This window comes from Camelus ferus, chromosome 14 (genome assembly GCF_009834535.1).
Source record: "Camelus ferus isolate YT-003-E chromosome 14, BCGSAC_Cfer_1.0, whole genome shotgun sequence".
In the NCBI taxonomy this organism is placed as follows: domain Eukaryota; kingdom Metazoa; phylum Chordata; class Mammalia; order Artiodactyla; family Camelidae; genus Camelus; species Camelus ferus.
In genome coordinates this window covers 54,377,261-54,404,976 of record NC_045709.1, presented here as the reverse complement: position 1 = coordinate 54,404,976, position 27,716 = coordinate 54,377,261, and the positions used below count along the sequence as shown (strand labels likewise).

Below are 27,716 nucleotides of genomic sequence, written 5' to 3'. Positions count from 1 at the left end.
TAGGTATTAACAAATAGATTTACTTATTAGCTCAATAGTATTTCCTATCTAAAGTTTTTTTTTTTTTTTCAACTTCAGGAGAAATTTAAACAAACAGAGAGAGAAACCAGCGTAATCAGGAGACATTGTACTAGTCGAAGCACAAGCATGCCAGAGCTGGAAAGGAGGAGAAAGAAAGAGTAGAGAGGAGAGGACAGATGTCAGAGTCATTTCAGAAAGTTTGATCTCCAAGTAGACTTCAGGTATGAGAAAGAGGACTTAAAGATGGCTGTTACAGTCCAGAAGGCAAGACTAAGTGATAAACAAACTCCAATATTAGAAATAGCCAAGAATAGAAGAAATCGCAAGTTTGGGAGTTCACCTTTTGTGCATGTTGCATCTGAAGTGAGGAGCAATTGCCTGAGAGTAGACCTTAGCCATATGATTCGGTTAACCATGAGAAGTCGGTAAGTGAAAAAAAAAAAAAAAAAAAAAAAAAAAAAGAAGTTGGTAAGTGTCCCAAAGAAAAAAAATGAGCAGCCACAGCAAAACCCTACAAAATTGCCTGCATCTACCTCCGATAAGGGGTAGGTAGAGGCGTAAGAGTAAGAGGGCAAGATCAGAGGCAGCTTTCAAGAGAATAGTGCCACAGAAAGATGGTGCAAAAGCTGGGAAGTTCAGGGACAAAGGAGGTGAGAGGAAGGGAGGCAACAGATGCATTATCTTTTCAAGTAGCTCAGTGAAGAGAGCCAGAGAGCTTCGCTGAGATGGACATTTCTAAGTGATGAAGAACTGAGTGTATTAGTGGGAAGAGGGATGGTGTTAATTGCAAACAGAGATGGAAGATGCAAAAATAAAAAAGAGAGAGAGAGAGAATTAATGGAGGAAGAAGAGAAAGCATCAGGCATAGAGATGGAGGAGAAGCACTCAGGGGGAGAATAACACTTGGATTTGGTTTGGGGCACTATTTGGAACCCTCGATATTTAAACAGAGGTGTAAATTAACAGGCTAATTGGATTTCATCCCTTTAATACCTCTTTAAGGATAAAAATGAAAAACTGGAAAATTATATAGCAATGTATGTCTTAGGTATGAGATATCTTTGCATCATAGAGTTCTGAATATATTATGAAAACGTTTGAAATATAATTTTAGGAAGGTGAAAGCTGTATGTGTGCTAGTATCTTTCTCATACACGTGCACACATATAGACACAGATAATCATGTGTTCATAAGGTTATATACATAATACATATTCATGAGGTGGGCACCAAGTCTTATCCAACGTTTTATTACTGGCTCCTAGAACTCTCTCTGGTATATGCTAGACATTTAGTAAATGAATGAAACCTTGGTGAGTTTTTCTCTGAAGTTCTAAGGAACTACTTACTTGGCATTTGTCATACTACATTGTATTACAATTTGTTTCATACAGTGCCAGCACCTCATAAATGCACATGATTGTAAAGATTATATATGTTATAATTGATCGGCCACACAAATGGAAAATGAGGTTATCTCCTCTTTATCTGGATGATTAGAAAGCAAGACTGAATACTAGTATGGATTTCCACTCTCTGTCTGCATCCTGATAAATAGTTGACCTCTTTTTTTCATTTCCTTCCCCGTCCATAGACTATCTTCTCTTTTGATAACAAAGTTAAGTCATCCCATTTCTCTGCTTTAACATTTTTGACATTGTCCATTGCCAACAACACAAGACCCAAAAACCTTATTCATAGCAATATTAATGCTTTCATAATCTGTCCTTCACCTGCCTTTCCAGATACATCACCAACAAGTCACCATTCTGACCTCACTTTATATTTTATAGAAAATCACAAAGAACTATCAATCATTTTTAGTGTCTGATCCCTTTGCATTTTTTTTTTTCTTTTTGGTCAGGAATATCCTTCCTCTTTCTTATACCTAAGCACCAACATCAATTATCACCTCCCAGAAGTCTTCCTTATTTTCTGAGACAGAGTTGATGATTTCTTCCTATGCCTCACCCTCTCAATTTTGCCAAAATCTCAACCAGAGTTATTACTGAATTATGTTGTAATCAATTCTTTACCGGTTTGTCCAACTACACTTCATAATTCCTTGAAGGCAGAGGTCATGACTCATTAAATTTCTGCTTGCTCTTTCATGCCCTCCACAGGGTAAGCATTCTGGTTTTCAGTGAATGAAGGAATACTTGAAAACACTCCGAGGAAAGAAAAATCCAGAAAATGCAGACATATGGGCTGAGATGATCCTGACTGTACACAACTGAAGAAGACAGTTTAAAGCCCCCAGAATTTCCCCAAATATTCTCACAACTCAAAATAAATGAAACTCATCTCGCTACATATTCTAAATCCAGATTCTGAACCTAACAAAATTACATACATCTGTATGAAGCCACAGATATTTGACCAACGTTAGCCTTATAAAATGTTAATTTCTTGTGAACAACTTAATACCTATCATCTGATGACAAAATTCACCTCCATGAGCTGCATCCTCTGGAGAAAACATCACAAGCCCAGCCCCTGAATTCATGCTCCAAAGAAACATACTCTTTCAAATGTCCCCACAAGGAAAAACACTTGCCCCAGCACCTAAAGTCAACACACGGCATTTACCAAAGAACTAAAAGTAAACTGGAACAAAAGAACAACTAAAACAACCTAAGCCTGAGTGAAGCAGGACTGTCAGTAAATGCAGCGCCAGTGCTGCTCCCTGATCTGTCATTTCCTCTTATGTCAGAGGCAGGTTCACTTTGCAGACACAGAGCAGGGCGGATGCAGCACTCCCCAAGACCCATTTACCTACGGTAATGGGTACACCTGACACCTGCAGTCACCTCACCCGGCTGCCGTCTGCAAGCTTTGCCTTACAGTGCTTTTCTCTCCTCATATGCTTGAAATATTGAAGCATTAAGGCTGCAAAAACAAAGCCTCAGGTGGACCATCCTTCTCTCTATACTTTCTATTTATCTATCTACACACACCAAGAGATTGCTACCTTAATAGTTAAACATTTCTGAAGTATTTACTATCACTTCTTCTAAATACTATTTTCTTCATTATAAAAAAATTTAGAATTGACAAATTACATTGAGTTTTCAAAAAACACGCAAAGAGCCACCATTTAGAAACTACTGTCCAGTAAGCACTCTATTGATCATTGCACTATATCTACAGGATGTACAGCATGTGTTATGCAGAAACACACACACACACACACACACACACACACACAAACTATTTGAGGTGAGAAGAATGAAGTGTAAAGGGATATGTACCCTCTTAAAATTATACAACAAATATATGGAGCAGTCAGAATTCAAACTGGACTTGCCAACTCCACAGTTCACACCCTAAACTGTTGCACTCAAGTGAGCCTCGATGAACCAAAAGACTGATCCCCTCCCTCCCCAAGTGCATCTGTAAAGTACAAGTACATAGAAATGTCTGGGAACTGAAGTTTTCATAAGTGTTGAATCCACTTAAATCTCTTAAGTCTGAAATGCCAAGTTTCTGGCCATTATTTTACAAAGCAATTCCTAGTACATAGAAAGTGAAGATACAGGAACATTGGGAAAATAAAAATCCTTCTAAAATAGTGTGAAATGATAAAATGTTCATTTAATAGGGACTTGGATGACAAATGAAAGAAGATAGACTTGGAGGGAAAAAGAGGCTTACACACAAATTTGTACTGTATAGCACAGGGAACTGCATTCAGTATCTTGTAGTAACCTATGATGAAAAAGAATATGAAAATAAATATATGTATGTATATGTATGACTGAAACACTGTGCAGTACACCAGAAATTGATACAACATTATAAACTGAATATACTTCGATAAAAAAAGAATGCAAATTTAAAAAGAGAGAGAGAGACTTATCTCTTGTTAAAGAAAAACTCTTATTTTGCCATATGTACAGACGTCTGATTCTTCTCGGGGTCCATATGTCAGCATTGATTTGTTTTGTGGAATGTGACCTCTACCGTAGCTTAGTCAACTTTAAAGAAAAGTTAAAATGCAAGACTAGAAATTTAACAGACTGTTCATTTGAAACAATTGAAAACAACGTGTTTTATTTCTATAAGAAGCCTTCTCAGGTGGCTATGGCAGTGAAGAATATGGCCTCTGAACTTCTGTTCTAAGCCCTTCCTGCCTGCCCCATTCATACTGCACACATTTCATGATACTATATTGTTACTATATTATTATTACTATGAATTACTCTATCAATAAAATTTATCTCCCAATGTGATTTGATCCCTTGAATATCAAAATCAAAATATCATTTGGTAAACTGTTCACTAAGGTATAGTAGGTTGACATTGGTGATACCTCTTTCTTAATAAAAAAAAAAAGTTAGAAATGACATTTAAACTCTTCAGTGCTCTGAATAACAGCCGTCCTGAACAAGAATACTATTTCATTCTTTTCCCTTTCTCCTTTATTTGCTTTAATTTGTTGTTATTTGAATTTCCTTCACATTCCCAAGAGAACTTTATTAAATGTCACCCTGATCTAAATCAATCAGTCAAAGAAGAAAACATTATTAAAGGAAAATTCTGGGAGGGTCACGATTTTTATGAAGCACATAGAGAAGGAAGAAAATAAAAAGGTAATTTTTAATTGGCCAATCATTAAAAGAGCTTGACATGCCTGTGACACACTTCAAAGTTTATGATTAACAAGGTTTTGTTTTTTTTTAATTAAGCTGTTTGGGATTCAGGAGATGAGTCTTTATTTAGTAGCAAACTGTTTTTGTGTTTTTCTTCTTCTTATTTGAGTTAGTCTAATTTCACACTACCTTTGACCGCATTGGTAGACAACCTGAGACCTGCCTTGCATGAGACTTCACACAGCGATGCCGATCCTTGTGCATTTCCTCTTCCTCCTGTTCTCCTAACCGCTGCATGCCCTAATCACACTTCCGTTCAACCTGATATACTTCTGGTCAACTCTTTGTTTCCCTTCGCTTGATCATCGGTTTATGACTTTTCTTCTGCCCACTGAATAGAGCATCTGGCCAAAACTTTTATTCGTCAGTAGATAATGCCTTAACGCTGGGAAAACAGCTAACTGCACTGCTTTTTAAGGTCAGCAGCCTAAGTCCAGTCTAAATCTTCCCTGTCTGGTTTATCTTACCAAAAATTTGAACACATTCTGTTGATGCTTCTCTAACCAACCTTGTTTTCTTTTCTTTCCCCAATTTTTTCTCTTTTATTTCTCCTTCCCAAATGTTGTTTTTCAATTATAAATGTTGTTCTTTTACATAAACTGTCATTCTATCTCTTTCATGCTGACAAATTAGCTTCCCCTTAAAAAATCAAAACATTTCCTGTCTCCAAACATTTCTGAACAGTCCATCTATATTTCTGGGAAAGAAGCTGAGATATATATATATTTCAGGGAGAGAGAGAGATGTATAGAGATAAGATAGAGATATATGCTGCCTCCACTACTTAGTTGTGGATCCTTGAGCAAGTTGACTAACTTGAGACTTGGATTCTTCATGTTAAAACCAGGCTAACTGCACACACTGTAAAGGATTTTTGTGAGAAGTAGGATGTAAAATGCCTCCTGGTCCAGTGCCTTGAACATGGCTGGCATTCAAAAAAACACTTCTCCTTCATCCCTTTCCACAGTTTCCTCTGAGGCTTCTTTGACTTTCTGGCATACACTGACACATGCATGTAGAGTACAAACTGCTATCATGCACCAAATCTCAAAATAATTAACACAGTACAAGTCTACCTCATGGGCTTCATTTAGTTTCAGAAGCACACTCATGAACCAGAATAGTTCTGGACAAAGTCAGTAAAAATGTATTTAGATATTTAGTTCTAAGGGGAAAAAAAGACAACATTTATTAAATACTCTAACAGTAAAATAAAAGTGCTCCATGGCTCAAAATAAATATTTCTGAACCTTAACTCCAGGATCCTAAAAATGGCATATCCATGATCTGTCACTAAAAGTTACTTTTGAAAATATTTTCTGGTGATGATAATCATATTGATTTACCCCATCAAAGCGGTAAAATTGGATTATATAAGTCAGTTTTTAGGAGAAGATAGTAGAACATACTTATTGTTTCCATTGCATATTATGCATCATGACAGAGTCAAAATTGATTTGTAATTTGAATAATCAAGATTCAGTACATATTTATATAGTACACATCAAACCATAGTTACTTATTTTAATTTCCTTCACTTGGCCTGAATGTTCTTACCATGTCTGAAATATTAGCAGCAAAATAGTCTCATTTAGTTATTTAAATGCCTAGAATTTATATCACTGTATTCCAAAAACTGGAAATTCTTTAATTTGAAGCACAAGTTTTGTTGGCATACTTTCATTTTGCCATGGACTAATACCAAAAAAGTGTGTACTGTTTCAAGGATTTGGTTTCTCTAAAAATGTCTCTGTGAAACTAGCACACACACTCCCTTGATAAATACGCACGTTTCTAATCATTTCAAATCATTTTTTTCAATTTGGAACATTTTTCTCTACTCTCTTCATTCTCCTTAAGAGTAATCTGAATATTTTCAACTAGGGTGTCGAAAATCTCAGGAAAGCTCATTAATACCTTTGGGGCTAAAAGCAATGGCTTTTAACCAGAGTATGAAATTCTTAGAATCATAAAGGAGGTTATCTTTCTATGTAGTCAAATTAGGAAAAAAAAGTATGTGTTTAGAAATTAACTATGAGGCAGATATCAATTTACATGATGAATATCAAAAAAGTGAGAGAGAGAGGGAGGGAGGAAGAAAGGAAAGAAGGAAGGATAGAAGGAATGAAGGGGAAAAAGAAAGAAAAAAGAAAGATTGTATGTCATTTTTTAGAAACCTGGAATACAAAAAGTGGCCCAGTCATCATGTTTTTGATTCTAACTAGGGAGGGGCAGCTCACAAACTGACAAGCAGCTATTGTTACATTAAGGGCATTTCAACGCTCTAATAGAAGGTTGTGTATTTGCAATGGAAAGTTACTTGAATTTCACACCACAGAGCTGTTAGTGCTAAGTAATTAGACAACTGTATTTCCAATGATGGCGTCCCATTGCTGTGCTTGTTCCCTTCCCAGTGGAAAATATCTTGTGAAGCAAAGAGTGGCTAAGGGATTCAAGAGGAGAAAAACACATACCATAAAATATAATTAAAAATTGTGGAGGCTGCATATGACAAGAATAACCATAAAAAACAGATACAAACCAGCTGGCTGTTAACAACTTCTGAGTTATAAAAATCTTAAACCTGCTGTAAAGCACTCAATTCGATTTACATAACCACAGAGCTGACATTCCTTTTAGGCTCCTCTGTTGGGGATTATTTTGACATGTTTTAAGGCAACATAAAAAGCAACTGTGAAAGGAAGACATGTATCATTTTACACAGGAATTCGTTCCTGCCTTAAGACTGGACTTTCAGACTTTAATCTGAACCTCTTTCCTTGAACTGGAAAATATCTTTAATGGCCACTGCCTGTCTGATTTTACAGTACTATTCTTTGGATGCTCATATTTCTAATAACATTGATGCTTTGTCTGTTTGTACTGTGTGTTTGAGTCACTGGCCTTTGTACACAATTTCAGCTCAGCGGTACCCATCCAAGAACCAATATCCATGGTCTACAAGAAACGAATACAATTTTGGTCAACCATGACTGAAACAACTATAATTTCTTAGGAACCTAATGATGCAGACAGCATTCTACAAAACCAACATAGCTTGCTGTAGGGAATTAAAAATAAACAAATAAAATAAAATCAATCGTACATTGAGTGAAGTTTTGATGTATAAGTGCTGGCAGCCAAAATTGCCCAGAGCACAAAATGAGCTTTGCCGTTTGATAATTTGCTTGATTCACTATGTTGCTACATGTAGGGCATTTTATGCCTGACTTATATTTAGTCCAGTCACCTGCTTAATGTTAGAAGAATTATAATTATACACAAGGGGTTTGACCATATAGCATGTCAATATTTCAGATCTGACATAAAATATGTATATTCACTTGAGATTTAACCCTTAGAAATATTTTTAGAAATAATCTGATCTACAATTATAATAAATCAAAAAAAGTTCTATTTTTACTAGAGATAAGGTATGCAAATGCACTGAGGTCATGTGACAATAATAGCCCCTGAAGTAAATACAGGAGAAAACTCATTGGTGTGTAGTTATGAATTCAAATTCTCACTCGGCCATTTTCTAGCTGTTCTGATCTTGAGCAGCAGACCCGAGTCCCAATTTCCTTTTATGAGTTGGGATTTTATTACATATCACAAAAAGTTGTTGGGATATAATATGATATAAGGTATGAATGCTTAAAGATAAGTTAGAACTTTAAATGACTCTCTAAAATAATCTTCTATTTTATGTGTAAACTGCTTTTTGTTTTGTCAGCTTGCCTTAGCAGTTACAGAAACTCAGTCCTTTAGCCTGGGTGATTATTTAAAACATAAATTATCATCATGAAAAACAGAGAAATCAGCTAAGTTTGATATGGAAGAAATGACAATGAGTTCAACTTTTATCACTGACAAGTTTGAAATGACAGCAAGAAATTCAAGTACAAATATCCAGTATCTAGTGATGGATGTAAAATGGTTTGGAGAGAATTATGGATAAAAATTATGATAATAATGAAAAAGATCACTATAGAACAGAATTTAAGTGGTGAAAAGCAAAAAGGTAAATTTTAAATTTCTCTGTTTTTCCCAGTAATACTTTGACTACAACGTCTTGTCTTGAGTAAATATGCACTTAATTACTGGAAAATGTCTTACTACATGGCAAAATCAACTTCCTGGGATCTTTTAAATGAAATGCATTAGGTAAAATGTAATGTTTTTATTATTTTGTTGCCAAATCTGCCAAAGGATAAATTTAAGCATTAGGAAAGAGTGAACATTGTTTAAGCTGTGCCCTGGAATGTTATGGCCATTTCTGCACAATAGAATGATTAATGAAGTATTACTCAAATAGACAATCATGTATTAAATGATCCAAATTAATACATCTAAATTTGATTTAATCAAATGTGTGTATTTTAGATTTCAAATAACTAATTCAACAATTGCATTGTTACTGTATAATACTGAAAAGGAGTATAAACTTGTGAAATTTGCTAGATTATATATTCTCCAAATAAAATATCAAATAAAAGGTTTTAGATAAAATGACTACTTGGAATTGTTTATTTTTATTTTGTCAGCATACTGAACCTTAGAACTAATAACAATAACAATGCTTGTGAAATTATCCCAAATGTACAAAAAATAAACCTTGTATAACACACCTGGAAGAGAATAGCCAGGACATTTATAATGAGATATCAAAGCCAGGTAGTCCACACAGCTTCTCAGTGGGCTAATATTTGGAACTTTCTTTTTTGCTCCAAAAGTCTTTCTCTTTCATGAGTGACATTTATTTGTTCCACCTTCTAGAACAATGAAGAATTAATCTACATCCTTTATTAAATATCCAAAGACAATGATTGTGCCCTTCCCGTAAAGCCCCATTTCTTCTCTAAATATCTTCATTTCCTTCAACCAATTCTGATTACCCAATTTGGACAAATTGTTTTCTATTGTCACCTCTCAAGACATAATAACCATAGATGGGCACAATGCTGTTGATACGGTCTAAGCAAGAAAGGTTGTTGCCAAAACAGGGCAATATGTAGAGCTCATTAGCTCCCACATCATTTATCCAATTTAAAATGGACTGAAGTGAATCATCATGTTGGCAGTAGTACATTGAGGTTTTACTCCCAGATGCAAAAATCATACTTAGGTTAAAAATATCAAATGTTATTGTCAAAAAAAAAAAAAAAGGCTAGGGTGAAATGGAGTTTTGGTGAACAGATATTTTTAAAAATCATAATCAAATATAATAACCATAAACGGACACAATGCTGCTAATAAGCATGTGAGGCTGTTGCATAGTGAATTAGGAGACCAGCTTGGCAGTCAGGTTAACAGTCTTGATCAAGAAAAATCAGTGCCAGAGTTTACTCATCTGTAAAATGGAAACCATAATAATGCCCAAAGACATATTATAGGGATTAAGTGAGCTAATATATGGAAAAGAACTTAGTAACTGAAATATACTAAATCCTAATAGATGGTAACAATAACTAATACTCTAGTGATCTGAAAATTACACATTCATTGATCAGCCAATAATTTACCTTGAATCTTCAGTTATCACTCTCATGATCAATGTAAAACCCAATGTTTACCTTTTTCACAAAAATATTACTGAATTTACTTTTTATGTACTTGTGTTATACAAATAAATTTTTTGTGTCAAATCATATCCATTTCAAGCCAATATCAAATACCACTTTCCACAATGATGACAATGATTATCCTGTTAACCCCTAGTTTTTCTCTTCCTCTTTAGAACATCTATAGTGCTTTTGTATAACTTTCTGGGTAATTGCCACTTTGTACCTCCATTTATAGTTTATTAAGGGGCAATGTCATTTATCTTTGTAACTCCTACAACTCATGAAAATATTTGTTGATAAATTAATAACCACTTCTAATGTATATATTCTGAAAATGACTTTTGATATAGTTATGAGTATGTTTCATGATAACAAATACAACAAATATTCATTTCAGATTACCTGCAAGCTTAAGATATTGTATTTAATGACCAAATATCCCTTACTTGTTTAGAAATTAGGGATGTGTGTGAGTGTGTGTACATGTATAACTACTCTAACTGAGAAAAAAACACTTATCAGAAGTAGACAGAGGAATTAAAATCAGAAATAGCAGAGACAATGGTTCAAGAACATCTTTTGCTACTTTGTTTCTCTAATCAGACTTTAGACTCTGCTAAACACAAGGTATTATTAACAACCTTGACATTTAAACTGTTTCAAATAAGATTCAAGAAGAAAAAGAACTGGGCAGAGGAGGAAGAGAAAGCAAGAAAGCTAGGTTGAGAAGACAGGTAATTCAGGTTGGGGAGCAGAGCCTGGGTTCATATGAAACACATAAACAGATTTTTTTAAATTGGAGGTACTGGGGATTGAACTCAGGACCTCATGCATGCTAAGCATATGCTCTACCACTGAAATATATCCACACCCCCTACCCCCACCATCTAGATACATCTTTGATGCAGCAGTTAAATATCTTCTGGGCAAAGGGTTATTGGAGAAAGGCTTCAAGGATTAACAACTAAACAATTAAACATAAAATATTCTATCATTGAAATACAGAGACACTCAAACTCACAAATTAAGGAAATTTACTTTTTGGTTGAGGTTAATCAAGGACCCAGATCCCCTTAAGACCCCAGTTGTATAGTTTCCCAAATATTACAACTCTACTAGGCTTTTAGAGTCAATACAGATAAGAAATAGAGATACTAGAGAATCCAGTTGTTCAATTATTTTTAACCCAATTCGTTATTCAAAAATTCGTTATTCTCAAATAAGATAGCCATGCAGATTTCAAAGAGTGCAACATGTAAAGTTCATTAATACTCATCTAATTTTTCAAATCTAAAAGGGATTTAAATGACTCACTTACTAGCAAAAGTACATTGAGGTTTGATTCCCAGATGTGAAATTTGAGTTCGGTTGCAAATACCAAATGCTATTGTTAAAAGTCTCCTGTGTGAAGTAGATTGGTGAATACACGTCAAAAAAAATCATGATCAAACCTGGCACTTTTGTTGACAGACTTTGTAGTGAGGTCGAAGGTGTAATTAGGCCAGAAAATTACTTTCTCACTACTAGAATTGTTCCCTTCAGGTCTTGAGTTATCAGTCCAGAAAATTTCATTAAACACTAAATTCACTTTAAGACAACTGTCAAAATTAAGCAGAGATGAGTCAAGTCAAGGTCCTAATATTCAAATCTTTCATTTGGATTATGAGATTCGATGTGAAATAAAAAATGGTAGAGGTTCATCTTTCTATCAAGACTAAACTTTTTGTGAATTTCAGAAACAACTTCTTTTCCCCTCTTTGGAAAACAGGATGAAGTAGAGTAACAAAATAAATGCAGAATTTGAAACGATTAATAGGCATAAATTATGGAAATTATTTCTATTTCCTGTTCATTGAGATCTTAATGTGAAAATGGTAAAAATGCAACCATTCATAAGTATTTCAAATACAATAAAAAGGGGGAAAAAAGAAAACTAAACTTAGGTTCTGAAGATTAATATGAAATTTGAAATGATACTAATGATGGAGCTGTGAATCCACCACACTTGCTTTAAAATAATTCCAAGACAGTGTACTATATTTATAAACAACTGGTTCACTGCATTTTGAAAAACAGCAAGACCTAGGATATTCTGGTACATAGTTATTATTTAGGTGAGCCAGGACTCAACATTTATAAACCAAAAAGGAAAGATGTTACATGACACAGTGGAATTATGAGAAATGTTTTTTCTATTTTCCAAAATGTTACAATAATAACTGAAGAAATCAATATTTAAAATATAGCTTCAACTATTTTGCCAATTATATCAAACAGTTTGGAGTTAAATAAAGTACAGTGAAAACTATCACTATAATTCTTGGAGTCAGGAGCCTACACTGAACTGCCTTTGCATGCCAATTGTGAGAATGCCTCAACCTGGTAAGGTGTCAATCGCACAGACAAGTAATAACAGAGATTTACTACGAGCGAAGAGTAGGGCAAATGAAAACCCCAAAAGTGAATGGTTAATAAAATACAAGAAATTATTTTTTCAATTATTTGGGGTAAAATTATACGCTTAGGACTTAACAGGTAATAGTACAGTGTTAAGTTCAGAAAGAACTCTACTAGCGTGAAACACTTGTCAGGTCGCATTCCGTTACTTAGCAAACAAAGGGAGATTTAAAAAAAGTCTTAAAAGGCTTTTCCATAAACACTTAATAAAAGGATAGTCAGGTTAGAATTAAAATTCATAGTAGCTTATTAAGGAATTAAGTTTGATTATGAAAATTCTGAAACATAATTTTAACACCCCTCACTCTATCTTTTTGCTGCCTCTGTACTAAGCCTTCTAACCAAAGCACTGAACAGCTCAACTCTTTAAAATATAACTATTTTAAAATAGCTCCCACCCCATATTAAACTAACATTTAGAATGCCTACAAGAATCTGATTTATCTGTCCAATACATGAAGTTGTGTTGTTTTTCAAGTTATGTTAATGAAAATTTGAAGTATTCTTTAAAGATTTGACTCAATTCTTTAAAAAGAAAATTTATTTTAATTCATCCTGTTTCAATTCTATTTAAAATATTAATGGTATCTGAAGAGATTAATGCATTCTTTGGAATGAGAGGTACAGGGTTTATAATTAATTATCCATCCCTGAGTTCAGTCCCCAAGTGAACTCTTCTATTCAATTTGAGCAAGTTATTTAAACTATTTGAGCCTTTGTTTAGTTGTATGTAAAGGGATAAACAATACCTCCTTCTTAGTTTGAGCTGAGAAATAAATTAATCTTTAGCTATTAACAAATTTCCTACCATGTAGTAGTTGCTCAATAAATGTTTTCATTCCCCCTTATTTTAATCAATTAAATATATTGATTGATTAAATCATTTTAAATTGAAGTGTAGTTGATTTACAATGTTGCATTAGCTTCTGGTGTAAATCATTTTTTAATTTAACAATGCTTTGAATAGATACCATGGCAGCAACTGAAGACAGAGTGGCAAAAAATATAGACTATTTATTCTATGTATAAAAGTGCTTACAAAATTTCAGTAAAATGTACATGTATCTGATAAGTTGGCTTTGTTTCTTTACATTGAATAGTATATATAGACAATGTTTTACAGTAAATATACAATATAACAGCAAGAATATCTATAAAAAAGACATACAAGAAGTACATGTAGATTAATTCAAGCAACAGTTCTGAAGCAAATCTCAAATATTTCCACTTACAAAAAGATTCTCTTTTTGTGTTTTAGGTCTCTAATATGACCATGATTCTTCTAAGCGACATAACTAAGATAATAAATTTTAAAAAGGTTGAGTGTTTTCTAAAAAGGAAAGCTCCCTTTGAATGTATTAATAGGATTTCCAAATATGTTACTTAAGAAATGCACATTGCATTTAAGAAATCCATACTAACTTATAGAGGAAATAAAAAATTAGTCGAAAATATAATGATTATTAATGAAAGGATGACATAAAAGATATGTCAAAATAATGAAGAATCACACATATTAGTTAACATGGCATTTCAGGACCAAAACTAAGTGAGATTAAGTTTAAAGAGAAGCAGCTGCTGATGGAAAATTCTAGGTACAGATTTTTTCCCATATAGAACAGAATAAATATTTACTCATGAAAGACCATGAACTCAAGGTATCTTTAATAATATTTTTAAACTATTTTGGGTTTATTTATTTATTAGTGGAGGTACTGGGGATCGAACCCAGGACCTCGGGCACATTAGGCATGCACTCTACCACTGAGGTATATCCTCGCCCCCTAATAATATTTTGTGAAGAGAAAGTGAAGAAATAAAACAGCAGCACACTCAATTCTTTACATAGATAAGATCCTCACTTTAAATATCTCTGATTCGTATAAAAAAAAAAGAAATACAGACAGACAATGGTAGCCCATGTCACACATGTTTAACTATAATCCTGAAATTTAAGACATTAATGCCTAAGAACCCCAGAAGCAATATATTTTCTTGAATTCAGGCCAAGAACAACAGTGGTCTAGGCAAAATTAGCTGGACAGTTAACACTTTCAAGGAAAATAAAGATTACTGTTAATAATATGGAATAGTGCGCTAATGGGAGCGATGATACTGACCATTTTTATGATCAATTTGAAGAATATCAAAAAAAAAGCAATCTGCTCATTTCATTAAAATAGCAATATTGGTATTTGGGAGAAGTGCATATTTCTAAAATGTCTACCTTCCAGTAGTCCTCTCTCATTGATACATATAGCATTTTATTATAGATGATTGATGTGAAACTCACTGTAATTTCAAAAATTCATAGAATATTATTATGTCATGAAATCCATGCCGAGAAAGCAATTGCCATTATAAATCAAAAAGACAACTCATATGGACAGGTCATATGGTAACGGGTTCTCCTTGGAATGGTATCCTTAAATGTAATTTATTCAATAAGTAACTTAAAGGTTAGGTGTGATGAGATGAATCTCATGCTCAAATAACTTCAAAATATTGTTATATTGAAATAGCAAGAGATTAATTTTCTTGGAATTTAGAGATCCTTGCATTTCTATTCATTTGAATTAACATGGTCCCTTGTAATTCTTCTTAAATGTTTTCACCCTAATATAATCCCCTAGAAGGATTTCATTAAGCAATACAAGATAATAAATAATACAAAAGGCGTTTCCTGCTTTAGTAGAGGAGTTAAAGGTATCCAAATAGGAGAGCAGACTCCTACATTTTCACATTTGGAAAATAGTTTGCTTTAACAGGGAAAAGAATAGTTCAAAAATAGGGAATAACGTGTTTCTAGAGGGATTTAAACACTTTTTCTTTAATATTAAGTCTTATACATGTTTAAAGAGAGTCTTGATGACATAGCATCATATTTGAAAGTTTAACCCAAAATAGCAATTTATAATTTCATTGCCCTTTGGAATAGATAGAGTCTTACAACCCTTTTAATGTTTAAAAACTCAACCCTGTTTCTTTAAGTCATATCCTTATATCCCAGGAGGCAAACTCAAGTCATTAGAAAATACATATTTAGAAAAATAGTCTCTCCACATATATTTGCATTTCTTAAAGGAAATCTAATGAAAATATGTTTGATGGGATGATATTCCATCAAAGGATTTGATGTGAGGAGACATTTCTGTGAATTAAATATGAATCATAAAATTCTATATATCATGATGATCAAAAAGTAATCAGTGACATGAGAAGGGCATTGTATCAGGTGAAAATATTTTATTTAAGTTAATTGCAAGATACAAAAGCAATTTTTTAAAAAACTGAGGAAGTGATTATAATCTGATTCCATAAATCTAGGAAAGGACTCATCATTCCCAGAACTGATATGTTCAAACTGAGAGATAAATAACTGGTAATCTAATTGAAACAAGGCAAAAGTCCTCTTTTGAGAATCATAGTAATAAAACTAAATATCAGATGACATCTTGCTATATGTAAGACTTTGCAGAACATTTTGTGATACATTAGCTCATCTGTCCTTCTCAAAGTCCTATCAAGTAGGAGATAAGGCAGATCTTATGACGGTTGGTTTGTAGATGATAAGTAAGTATTTCAGAAGGCAGCTTGATGTAGGAAAATAACTAATAAATTGGAGTCAGAAAATGTGAATTGAAAACTGTCTCTAGCATATAATAGTAAAACTTTGAACAAGTCTCTTGGCTTTTTTCCCCTTCTCTAAAATAATATTTTAGGTAACATTATCTACCCTGTGATGATGGAACAAGTGAGTGCAGACAGTGATGGTCAAGGACATGTTGCTAGAAGTGATAAGGAAGAGAATGAAAACCAGACTTTTCAGTTCCAAGTTAGGAGACACATCACAATATCATATTGCTTAAAAAAGACATAAACTTTAAAATGAGACCTAATTAAACTTTTTAAATATAACATTTTTGTGATTTTGCACAGCAAAGGAAACTGTAAACAATATGAAAAGACAGTCTATGGGATGGGAGAAAATATTTGCAAATGATACAACTGATAAGGGATTAATTTCCAAAATTTATAAGCAGCTCTCACAGCTCAATATCAAAAAGAAAAATCAGAAAATGGGCAGAAGATCTCAATAGACATTTCTCCAAAGAAGACATATGGATGGCCAAAAGGCACAGGAAAGATGCTGAACATCACTAATTATTAAAGAAATGCAAATCAACATTAAATGAGGTATCACCTCACACCAGTCAGAATAGCCATCATTAAAAGGTCTACAGTGGGGAGGGTATAGCTTAGTGGTAGAGCATGTGCTTAGCATGCACGAGGTCCTGGGTTCAATCCCCTGTATCTCCATTACATACATACATACATACATACATACATACATACATACATACATACATAAACCTAATTACTTCCCCCCCCAAAAAACAAACAAAACATTTTAAAGTCTACAAATTATAAATGCTGGAGAGGGTGTGGAGAAAAAGGAATCCTCCTACACTGTTGGTGGGAATGTAAATTGGTACAGCCACTATGGTGGACAGTATGGAGGCTCCTTAAAAACTTAGAGACAGAGTTACCATATAATCCAGCAATCCTACTTCTGGGCATATATCCAGAGAAAAATCTAATTGGAAAAGATACATGTACTCCAATGTTCATAGCAGCTATTGTATATACAATAGCCAAAGCATGGAAGCAAACTAAGTGTCCATCAACAGAATGAATGAAAAAAGAAAATGTGTATGTATATACAATGGAATACTAGTCAACCACAAAAAGGAATGAAATAATGCCATTTGCAGCAAACGGATGGACCTAGGGATGATCATACTAAGTGAAATAAGTCAGACAGAGAAAGACAAGTATCATATGATACCACTTAGATATGGAATCTAAAAAATGACACAAATGAACTTATTTACAAAACAGAAACAGACTCACATACATAGAAAACAAACTTATGGTTACCAGGGGCAGAAAAGACAGGGGGAATAAATTGGAACTTTGGGATTGGCAGATATAAACTACTATGTTCAGAACTGATAAACCATAAGGTCCTACTGTATAGTATAGGAAGCTGTGTTCAATGGCTTGTAGTAACCTGCACTGAAAAACAGTATGAAAAAGAGCATATGTGCACGTGTGTGTGTGTGTGTGTGTGTAACTGGAATCACTATGTTGCACACCAGAACCAAATGTAACATTGTAAATCAACTATACTTCAATTTTTTTAATGTTTAAGAAAATGAACGTTAAAGAAAATCATAACCTACTCATTATATACTAAAATCAGCAGAGATAAAAGAATCAAATCCATTGTGGTCTTATCTAAGAATACAGCTTATGGTAGCTTTAGTTAAAATCTGAAATGGCACAAAAGTAGATCTGCAAAGGGTTTAATCTACTGCATGTATTCTTAGCCATATATCAACAAGTGAACATGATAAAATATTTCCACATTAATTATACTGACTACTTCCTTAATGAAGTGCAAAAGTGTTTGCATAATCCGATTCAATTTATTAAATTAGGTTACAGTTTTATCATTTTGAAAACTGGCTTATTGTTTGCTTTACAGTATATGTCAGTTCATTTCCAACAATTAATAGCACAGCATACAGCTGTAATCAATTAAAAGCCATCTTCACTTTTAAGGTCTACTACCATTTGCAGTGTGCATATTTCTAAAAGCAATATATGATAGTTTGAACATATATTATAACAGTAGCAATGACATTTCATATCTGTAAGACTTATTCTGTCCACAAACAAAAATTTATAAAAAGAACTTATTGAAAAGTAAACAGGTAATAATCAAATTTTAGTGTTAACTACCTTTATTAAGAATACCTATAGGGCACATTTATTTGAATTTGAGTAACTTGCAAAACTAAGACTTCCTACACCTAAGCTATATGATTTTTAAAGTTATCAATTTTCTTCTTAAAGCAAATGGAATTGGTGTGAGCATAGAGAATTAGCAATAATAATCAGTAACACTTGGATCAGCCTGTTTAATTACAATAATAATACTTTATCTTTGTCTAGCTTCATTATTTATAGAATGATGTTATAAATTGTGTCATTTGACATTCACAGCAGTTTAATGAGAAAAATAATTTTGATATAATAAAATGTTTCTTTTTTACAGAGGAAGGAAATAGAGTATCAAAATATTCAACTGGCTTAATTATTACACATTTTAAAAGTTGGATCTTTGGAAGATTTTCAGGAATTTCAAGAACTGACTCTTTTCTTGGAGACTAATTTTTTAAAGTGGAGAGTCAAATCAAAGTAATTTATATAAAGTTCAAGGTCTTTCATTTAAATACCTTTATGAGTTCATGTCTTTCTACTATCATTTCTGATAACCTTTATTGGTTAAAATAATACTATTTCTTTCCATCCTTTGTTCCAGATCTTACCACAGCTAAAAGTATTATTTTATATAACATCCAATGAGTGTCATTTCCTCCTATCTATTAATTTTAGAGCTATGGACCACTTTGTGGAGTCCTGATGAAAGAAAAGCAGAGAGAACATAGGAGGAAAAAGCATTTAAACATTTCTTTCAATTGGATAAAAAGTATTTGTTAGCCTGCCATTGTCATAGTCTTACCTATGAGTTAACTATTCCATCATGAAAACCAGTGTTACAAACAGTATTACAGCTTGTAAATATGAAGCATTCATCTCAAAAAATAATTTTTAAAAACTATCTCAAAAACTATGAACAAATATAAGCATATAAAACCCTGAAGAACAGATGCCCTTTAATCAGAAAGACGCCATGCCAAGTTTAGAACAATAATTCCAGGTAAAATAAAATAAGGTCATCAAATTTTATAATTAGAAGGGAACAAGATTATCTTATTCAATCTACCTCCCTTCTATGAAAAATTACCTTCAAATTTCCCTAGCAACAGTGATTACTAAGAGAGGAAATGGATGACTGATGGCCAGGGAAGGAACGAATTTTTTTAAAACTATTATACTATTGTATCATGAACAACATAGCCTATAAACAGTAATTAAGTATAAGTACTATGGCTAACAAGTTTTCATTCCACTTTGCTCTTGAACCCTTCTTTCAGAAGGAAAAGTTAAGGTTTTACAAGTAATAAGCTCCATACTTAGTTCTCCCTGTAGCAAGACTCTCATAGAAGATAGTGCAGACCTCTCTGTAATCACTGTTCATCAGTTAGATTTCTGTCCTTGGAAGAGCACAGTATGAATCTACTCCGCCATCCACTTTCAGACAGTCTTTAAGTCTTCTTAAGACTAAACATCACCATCATTTCCAAATCCCTATCATCCAGGCTATTCTCTCAATGCTCACAGTCTGTCAATGTCCTGCTAAAAATTGCAGTGCCATGACTGAACATAATATTCCAGGTGTCATCTGAAATGCAGAGTAAAGTTGTATTGTTGTTTCTTTTTATCTGGGTTTTATATTGCTATCCATTAAGTTCAGGTTTATTAGCACATCGTTGATTTATATGATTGCATAACCAAATAAAATCCTTCAGTGTTTTTCATGTAGAATGTTTTCAAATTGGATCTTAAGTTCATTCATGACTAGGGCAATAAATGTTTTAGAAAACTGAATGCAGGTTTTTTAATACTGCTACTTTTCTTACATTTGCCAAGTTGACTTGAAACATTTGGTCCTGTCAACACTTGCAATTAGCAATTCTACATCTTTATAAAAAAGAGCATAAAGTTGTAAAACATATCTCCCAAATGCATGAGAAAATATTTAAAAATTTCAACATGATATGGTTAAATCCTTAATAACAAAGTTGGAGCACTTCATTAAGGGAAGAAGTTGAAGCTTTGAAGTTAGCCTCAGAGGGGAAAGTCTATCAAAGACTGAGAAGGAGACTAAACAAAGAATTCTGTTTCTCTTGTATGACTTCTGTTTTACAACTTCTTTAGGAATATTCACAATATATCTATAGTAATGTTGGTTGCTTGTCCTGAATGAACATTATTTAACCTATTTCTCACTTCCCTTGATTAGGGAAGGGAATAAGGAAGTAATAGTGCATCTTATTGGTCAAGAAATTAGAGCAGGCACTAAAAGATGACATGTGACATATTGTACAACCAAGGGACTAGAACACTGTATGAGAACCCCACAAATAAATGGCTAATCTACAAAGCGCCTGGTAATCCACACACCATTTACCATCATAATCAAAAATCGACTCAAAATCTGATTTGCTTTTCTTAATGTAAACAGACTTCTGTCAAAGGAGGCATCGTATTACTAAAAAAGAAGCCAATAATACCTTGCAATTAGTCAATTAAGTATATTAGCAACTTCATTAATGCAAATCTACTGAGAGAGAAGTTTAAGTAGATTATAACTCTTGACTATGGCCCAATGTAGGCATATGAGACCACAGAACTCGAGAGGAACTCGGAAGAGAGAAACAAATTAGGGAAGAAAGGACTGTAATTTTCTTCTAAATTAAGTAGATGAGAGGCCTGTCCAGAAGTCTAGTAATATGTGGTTACTTAATTAAATCTAAAATAACAGATCTTTGCTGTAAGAGCTCAGGGAGAAAAAAAGATTTTTATGAATGTCTATGCTAGTAACAGACCTGGGGCATATTGTGATTTGACTGAAATATTTGATTATAATGTATATTACATATTTAATAAAGTAAATATATTTATCATCTAGTTGCTCATAACAAACCAATATTTACATTCTGTTAAATTATGAGCTACATTTTATTCATATTTGTATTAAATTAGTTCTTTATTATGGTACTACGGGTTCACTATAGATGTGGAGGAATTGCAAAGGCAAGTATGTTCTATGTTGCCATTTTATTCCTGTAGATACTGCTTCTCTAGAGCATCAGTCTGGAAATATAAATTTCTTCAATTGTGGATGATAATGCTTAAATGTAGTCATCATAATCCATAAACAAACAAATAAACAGTGCCTTCCATTTACTTAGCACACCTTCTTTAGGCACTAGTCTCTGCGTCTCTAATCTGGAGCCTAATTGTGCTTAATAGGGTTTTATAAGCTGCATTATAACACCACTGTTTAAATTTGTAACTCTGAGGCACAATCATTTATCTCAGAAATCCTTTACTAAACATATGTTAGCCATACTCACTGAAAAAATACTTACTTTGAATATCTGCATTGTGGCAAGCAGTCATCCACATACTGGGATACCATCGTAAACAAAAATGTCCAAAATCTGTTGGTATGTGTGTCTTCCACACCACACTTGGGCCTCGCGTAATACCTCAACCAGTGGCTTTCTGGGTGTGGAAGGCTGATAATGATCCTCAAAGTTATACCCACATGCTAAATCTGGGAACCTGGGAATGCCACTTTAACTGGAAGAAGAGTCTTTGCAGTTGTGATTATGTTAATGATTTCAAGATGGGGAGATTATCCTGGATTCACTGATGGGCCTTAAATGCAATTGCAAGTGTCCTTGCAAAAGAGTCAGAGGGATATTTATACACACACACACACAAACACACACACACAAAGAGGATAAGGTAGAAATTAGAGCCACAAACCAAGGAAAACTGGCAGTCTCCAGAAGCTCAGAGGCAAGGAAACATACTCCCCTGAGGCCCACAGAGGGAGTCTGGCCCTGTGGTCACTTTGATTTGACCCAACAGTGCTGATGTTGAACCTCTCCAGAATTGTGAGAGAATCAATTTCAGTTTATTTTAGTCACCAAGTATGTGGTAATTTGTTACAGCAGCCACAGGAAACTAATACAGTGCCCAATACGAATTTTAAAACTAAATAAATTACATGATGAAGTTTAGTGTCCTGGCTGGCCTTCCAAAAAAAATGGAAAGAAGATGGATTACTTTATCTCTTTATTTTTCTCTTCAAGAAAAATTTAATGGGAAATGTGCATGAAATACTGATAGGCTCAATGTACTACCTTCAAAATGTCCAGTAATTAAACTTCACACACGTTCCCTACCTATAAATGTATGAAAATACATACCTACATGCACTACATAAACAACAATGGTTTAAATAGTCTGTATCCTATTTACTCTTTGAGTGAGGCATTCAATAGATTGTGATGCTTAATTTATTAGTGAAGACGATCGATCCATTTGTGGCTGTTTCACTGGTGAATTTTTCTGTTATCCTTACTTGTGAGTCTCCCCAGGGAGTACAATGCATTTATTGCAATAAACTTCTCAGCATGCAAGGCACATTTCCACACTAGAAATTTTTTTTTCCTTAGAAGTTGAAATGCTTAGTGAATTTTAAATATTACAAATGCTGATATTCTAAAAATGGGTAGTTGGGTGTTGTTGCCAGTTAGTCAATAACATGTAGTTAGAAAAATAAAGAATATCAATTTTGAAAGTATACATTTTTGAATTATAAATCCATATGAGAATATTTTCCTATAATCTTTTTTTAAGATAAGAATGTTTCAATGGAATTAACTTTGGATTAATATTGCTCTGGTCTAGTACTATTTTCAAAATGGTCAAATTGCATTTATAAGTTCCTATCTTTTAAGCATAGCTCATGTGTGTTTACAATTGCTTTCTTTTTTTATCCTGCAGGCATATTGATTATATGCCTACAAAGTCACAGTGAAAGAAAAGATGTGTCCAAGAAGCAAAACTATAATCTTTCATTCATTTAGTTTGAGTATATCTGAAAAAAAAAAAACAAAAACAGGTAATGGATAACTTTTCTTTTAATGTTAAATGCAAATCTTTGGGACTCACTGAGTTACTTCTTAATACTTATATGGAAATTGCATTTCAAAACTAGTTTGTATTCTGCCCTAAAGATAAAATCAGGAAGTTGGCCAAATATTCTGTCTAAATTGTACTCCTGGCACAAGACGGGAGTATTTAGAATTCCTAAATAACCCTTTCCTTAATTGTAAAATACACATGATTCTATAAAAAGTATGAATGTTACTGGAACTCTGTTGCTAGGATGAATTTATTCCAAACTGGTATTTATTATCAAAAATGATTTATGACATGTGCTCAGTCCAAATAAATGTAGGGGGCCCTACAGGAGGTATTGCACTGTGAGACTCTACAAAGAGCTTTCTTTCTTTCATTAACTTCCACTTCTGGTTGCTGTGGCGTCCAGTGACAACCATAAATTTTGGAAATTATCACCATCTGCCCACGCCCTCTTCTAAGGTTACACAGAAGCCCACTTGAACAACTAAAATAGCAAACAAAGCTCCATAAGCAATCTCAAAAGTTTTTTCTTTTTCTTTTTTTTTTTTAATTACAGATACCTAAATACATAATCCTAGGGGTGGGAAGACACTTTAAAAGAAAATTATCAAATTTTTTCTCTGAGAAACAGATGACTTGAGGAAAGATTATGACTTAACTCCAATGTTCAATTGTTGAAAAGAAAAATGAAGGCATGATTAGAGACAAATTGACAGATTTTTATAAATTGTCAAAATAAATGTATTTTTCCCCCATGACGAATTTTGACAACCTTGAAGGTAAATGTACATCTTTTAGGCTTTTCAAATGGTAATACTTGGAGTACAAAAGTACAGGTCAATGTTTATCGGCAGTTGACAATTTAAATCTTAGAAAGGACTGGAGATTTGGGGGCCATTTGTTTTATTTTTCCTTTGTCTTTATGATATCTATATGTTTGTTTATTTTTTATTTTGTTAGTTTTAGAAAATGATTTCCAAGTCTTTCAACTATACTGACATAGTTACAGACTCCTGGAAAAAAAAAATTAACTTCAAACTCACAGGTCAAAAACATAGTAGAAATGTCATCAAACTAGTTTGCTTAACATCAAAAATACTGATATATATCTTTTTTATTGTCTTTAAAAAATAACACATTTCATCTTTCCCATCTTGAAGAAAAAAATAGCATTTTATTTTTAAAGAAAGTAGCAATATAAGTAAAGTCCTGGGACATAAAGTCTGTATATCCATATTGAATCATATTCCCCCAATACATTAAGTATTCCTTGGGAGAAAAGTGGTACACTCTTTTGAGAACTATAAAATTTCTTTAAGGCCATTAAATTTCCAGTGAATGTTTTAAGATACTAAATAACATTCTCCAAGGGATGGAAATATTATTCTGTATTCTCCAAAATATAAACTTCTCCATCTAGAAAAATTGTATGTAAAAAGAGCAATCATATTGAATACGTTAAGATAGTTCATTCATGTGCAACAGCCAAATTTCTGGCAGCTTCAGATCTTTGGATCAATGTCTAAAAATTGAAAGTAAGTAAAATAAGCAACAGTGAGCTCACACATCCTGTTTTAAGGCCATTCACTGGGCTCTACGGAGTATCGAACCTACTTCTTCAAATCGTCTATTCTCCTGGTGAGTCTCCATTTCCTCATCCTTCTCTGGAACATGACTGCCTAAGGTCTTTTCAGTGTAATGCTTAATAAGCTTGAGAGAAATTCTGGTTTCTGGGTGTACAACATACTAGGAAGAATGGAAGTTAAAAAAGCATGTCTGAGGAGATAGCACAGCAGTTAAAATACATGAAGTGGTCCTGCTTCAAAAATGAATGACCATAATGATGCATCAACTTTAAATTACTTCAGTATCTCTGTTCACCACGCCAGGGAAGTGTGTAAGACATTTCAGAAAGAGATCTATCAAAAATGGCTTCATATTTTGATTTTGAGTTTTGGCTTATGATTTTCAGTTGTTTAGAAACTTCATTTACCCCAAAGATACTTGATGGTCTTAATTATGTGAGGTGTTGCTATACTTAGAGTCTGATGACATCATCTTATCTCAACATCGCTTTGGTAATGAAGCATTTAATGTTTTGATCTTAAAATGTTGGCAGGCAATTTGGAGCCGGATCTTCCCTATTTTAATATAAAATCAATCTCGAATACTGTTCACCCAAAACATAACTGTGATTAGTGAGAGTTAACACAAACTTATCAAATACAAAGTAAAGATTATTAAAATGATTATTTTCAAAACCCCCAGACACAGTTTTTTGAGACGTTGAGGACTCTTAAGTCTTTCTTCTAGTACACTTGAGTCTTTCAATCATAAAACATGAAAAGTTAAGATTCTCTTTCCATTCTGCCTGTGTAGAACCAAAAACCCTACAAATTTACAAATCAGGAAATTTTATCTAGTTAAATAAAAACAGTTAAGACTTGACAAAGTGTTACATACTTTTCTAAATGTCAAATTGGAAATTAGAATTTTAGGCAATGGGGTTCAGCTACTTGAGAAGCATGACAAAACGAATGAAATGATGACACCTGCTCTGTATTTGGGTTGTTTTCAACTATTAAGTTCATTTTTTCTGTTGCTCAATTTTTCATCTGCAAAAGTGAGCATAAAAATACAACTCTTCTTTGGAATGTAAGTTATTCACTTTGAAGAACCTTTGGTACCTTACTGGAGAAAAGTTAAATATTGCAAAATGAACAGATAACTTCAAATTCAACTCACTGAATGCTTGATAAAGGTTCACAAAGGTGAACAAATTGTCTCGATTCTCCTGCAAAAATAAAGGTGAATCATGGCTTCCAAAGAGCCTTCAACCAAGTATGGAATATGAAATAAGACACCCATGGTTATATCACAGCCTAGAGAAAGACAATTTCCATTGATACGGGAATTCAGAGGAAAAAATGAAGATTGTCTCCTGATCTTGCCAGATTATCTTTGCTGTTTCAGTCATATTACATGTCAATTACATGTTAATATGTATATCTCCTCAATAAGCTTTCATGACAGCAAGAATTAATACAAATATTATATGTTATCAAATAATAATATAATTATTATTGTAATTTTAATTTGCTCATGGGTCTGGATGAAACCTGGAAAGTAGGCAAATGTGTATGAGAGTAAATGAAATAATTAGTGGACACATTCAGTTGGTGAAAATCAAGTGAGTTATTTTTGCATGCAGCACATTACTAAAGTTTTTATGGTATGAAGCTTAGGTTGTTGACTATACTTTTACTGGTACTTTTTCAAAATTCTAGTAATAAACATCTTTCAAATGTTTCTGATAGAAATAGTTTAAGAAAAATAGAAGATATTTCTATTTGACATCATGATGGTCTTTTGTTTGAAAGCATTTCAATCTATTTTGGAGCTCTTATGGATTCAAAAATAAGCTTAGACTCCAGAGACCTGGGTTTGAATCACTGACAGTGACCAATGACCTGCTGACTGACCGTAGGAAAGTCAGTGAATCTGCCTCAATTCCCTACCAAGAAAACAGAGATAATAATTTGTTGTTTGCTATTAGCAAGAGGATGAATTAGAATAATTTCTAGCACTGTGGTCAATTAAACTTCTTTTGTTTTATTTCCCATAAATAAATGATGGTAATCATAATGCAGTTCTGAAATAACTTCTCATCAGAAACATTATCTTAGTATACACAAAACATAACTGATGAATGTAAATATCCATGTAAGCACAGGTATATATAAAAGCTATGACATTGGCTGATTTTTTTAATATTTTCAGCATAAATAGGTAGCACTCTTACCTGTTGGTGGGATCATCCCAGGAGACATAAGGCCCGGGACAGAATGTGGCATGATATGAGAGTTCTCTGGGGAGGTGACACTTTGAGTCCTCTTAGGAGGCCTTCCAGGTCTAGAACTGAAATAAACAAACAAAAAAAATTTTTTACAATTAAGCTGTTGTCTTACACATCATTTCAAAGTTGTTTCAAGTGGTAACATGGACTGTAAATAAATTTGTTTCAAGGACAGTTGCTTTTGCAGTTAGATGTAATAGACTTCCATCACTAATTAGATTACATGCTGAATTCATTTTCCTCATTGAAGATCAGCCACTCCTGATGCATAATTCATAGCCTGCACCTCGTTACCTGCTTCTTCATATTAATATCTATACACAGTTTGAATTGCCTCGTTTGCATATGCTAAAGTTCTGCATGCAGCCTTCAGCACGAAAATTATGCACTAACTTGTAATAATTATTACAGTCAGCCTGCTATTGATTTATGAGACTTTTAAAAACCAAATATGTGTAGTACTTG

The 27,716-nt window shown here is 33.3% G+C and overlaps 1 protein-coding gene across 1 annotated transcript in view; it reads right to left on the bottom strand.

The window, feature by feature from the left end:
• Positions 1–27,716, bottom strand: part of DACH1 (dachshund family transcription factor 1) — a 397,183-nt gene that overhangs the window by 201,120 nt on the left and 168,347 nt on the right. Inside the window, 1 exon segment of the mRNA XM_032496887.1 lies at positions 27,198–27,313. Coding sequence (XP_032352778.1) covers positions 27,198–27,313 — 116 coding nt within the window.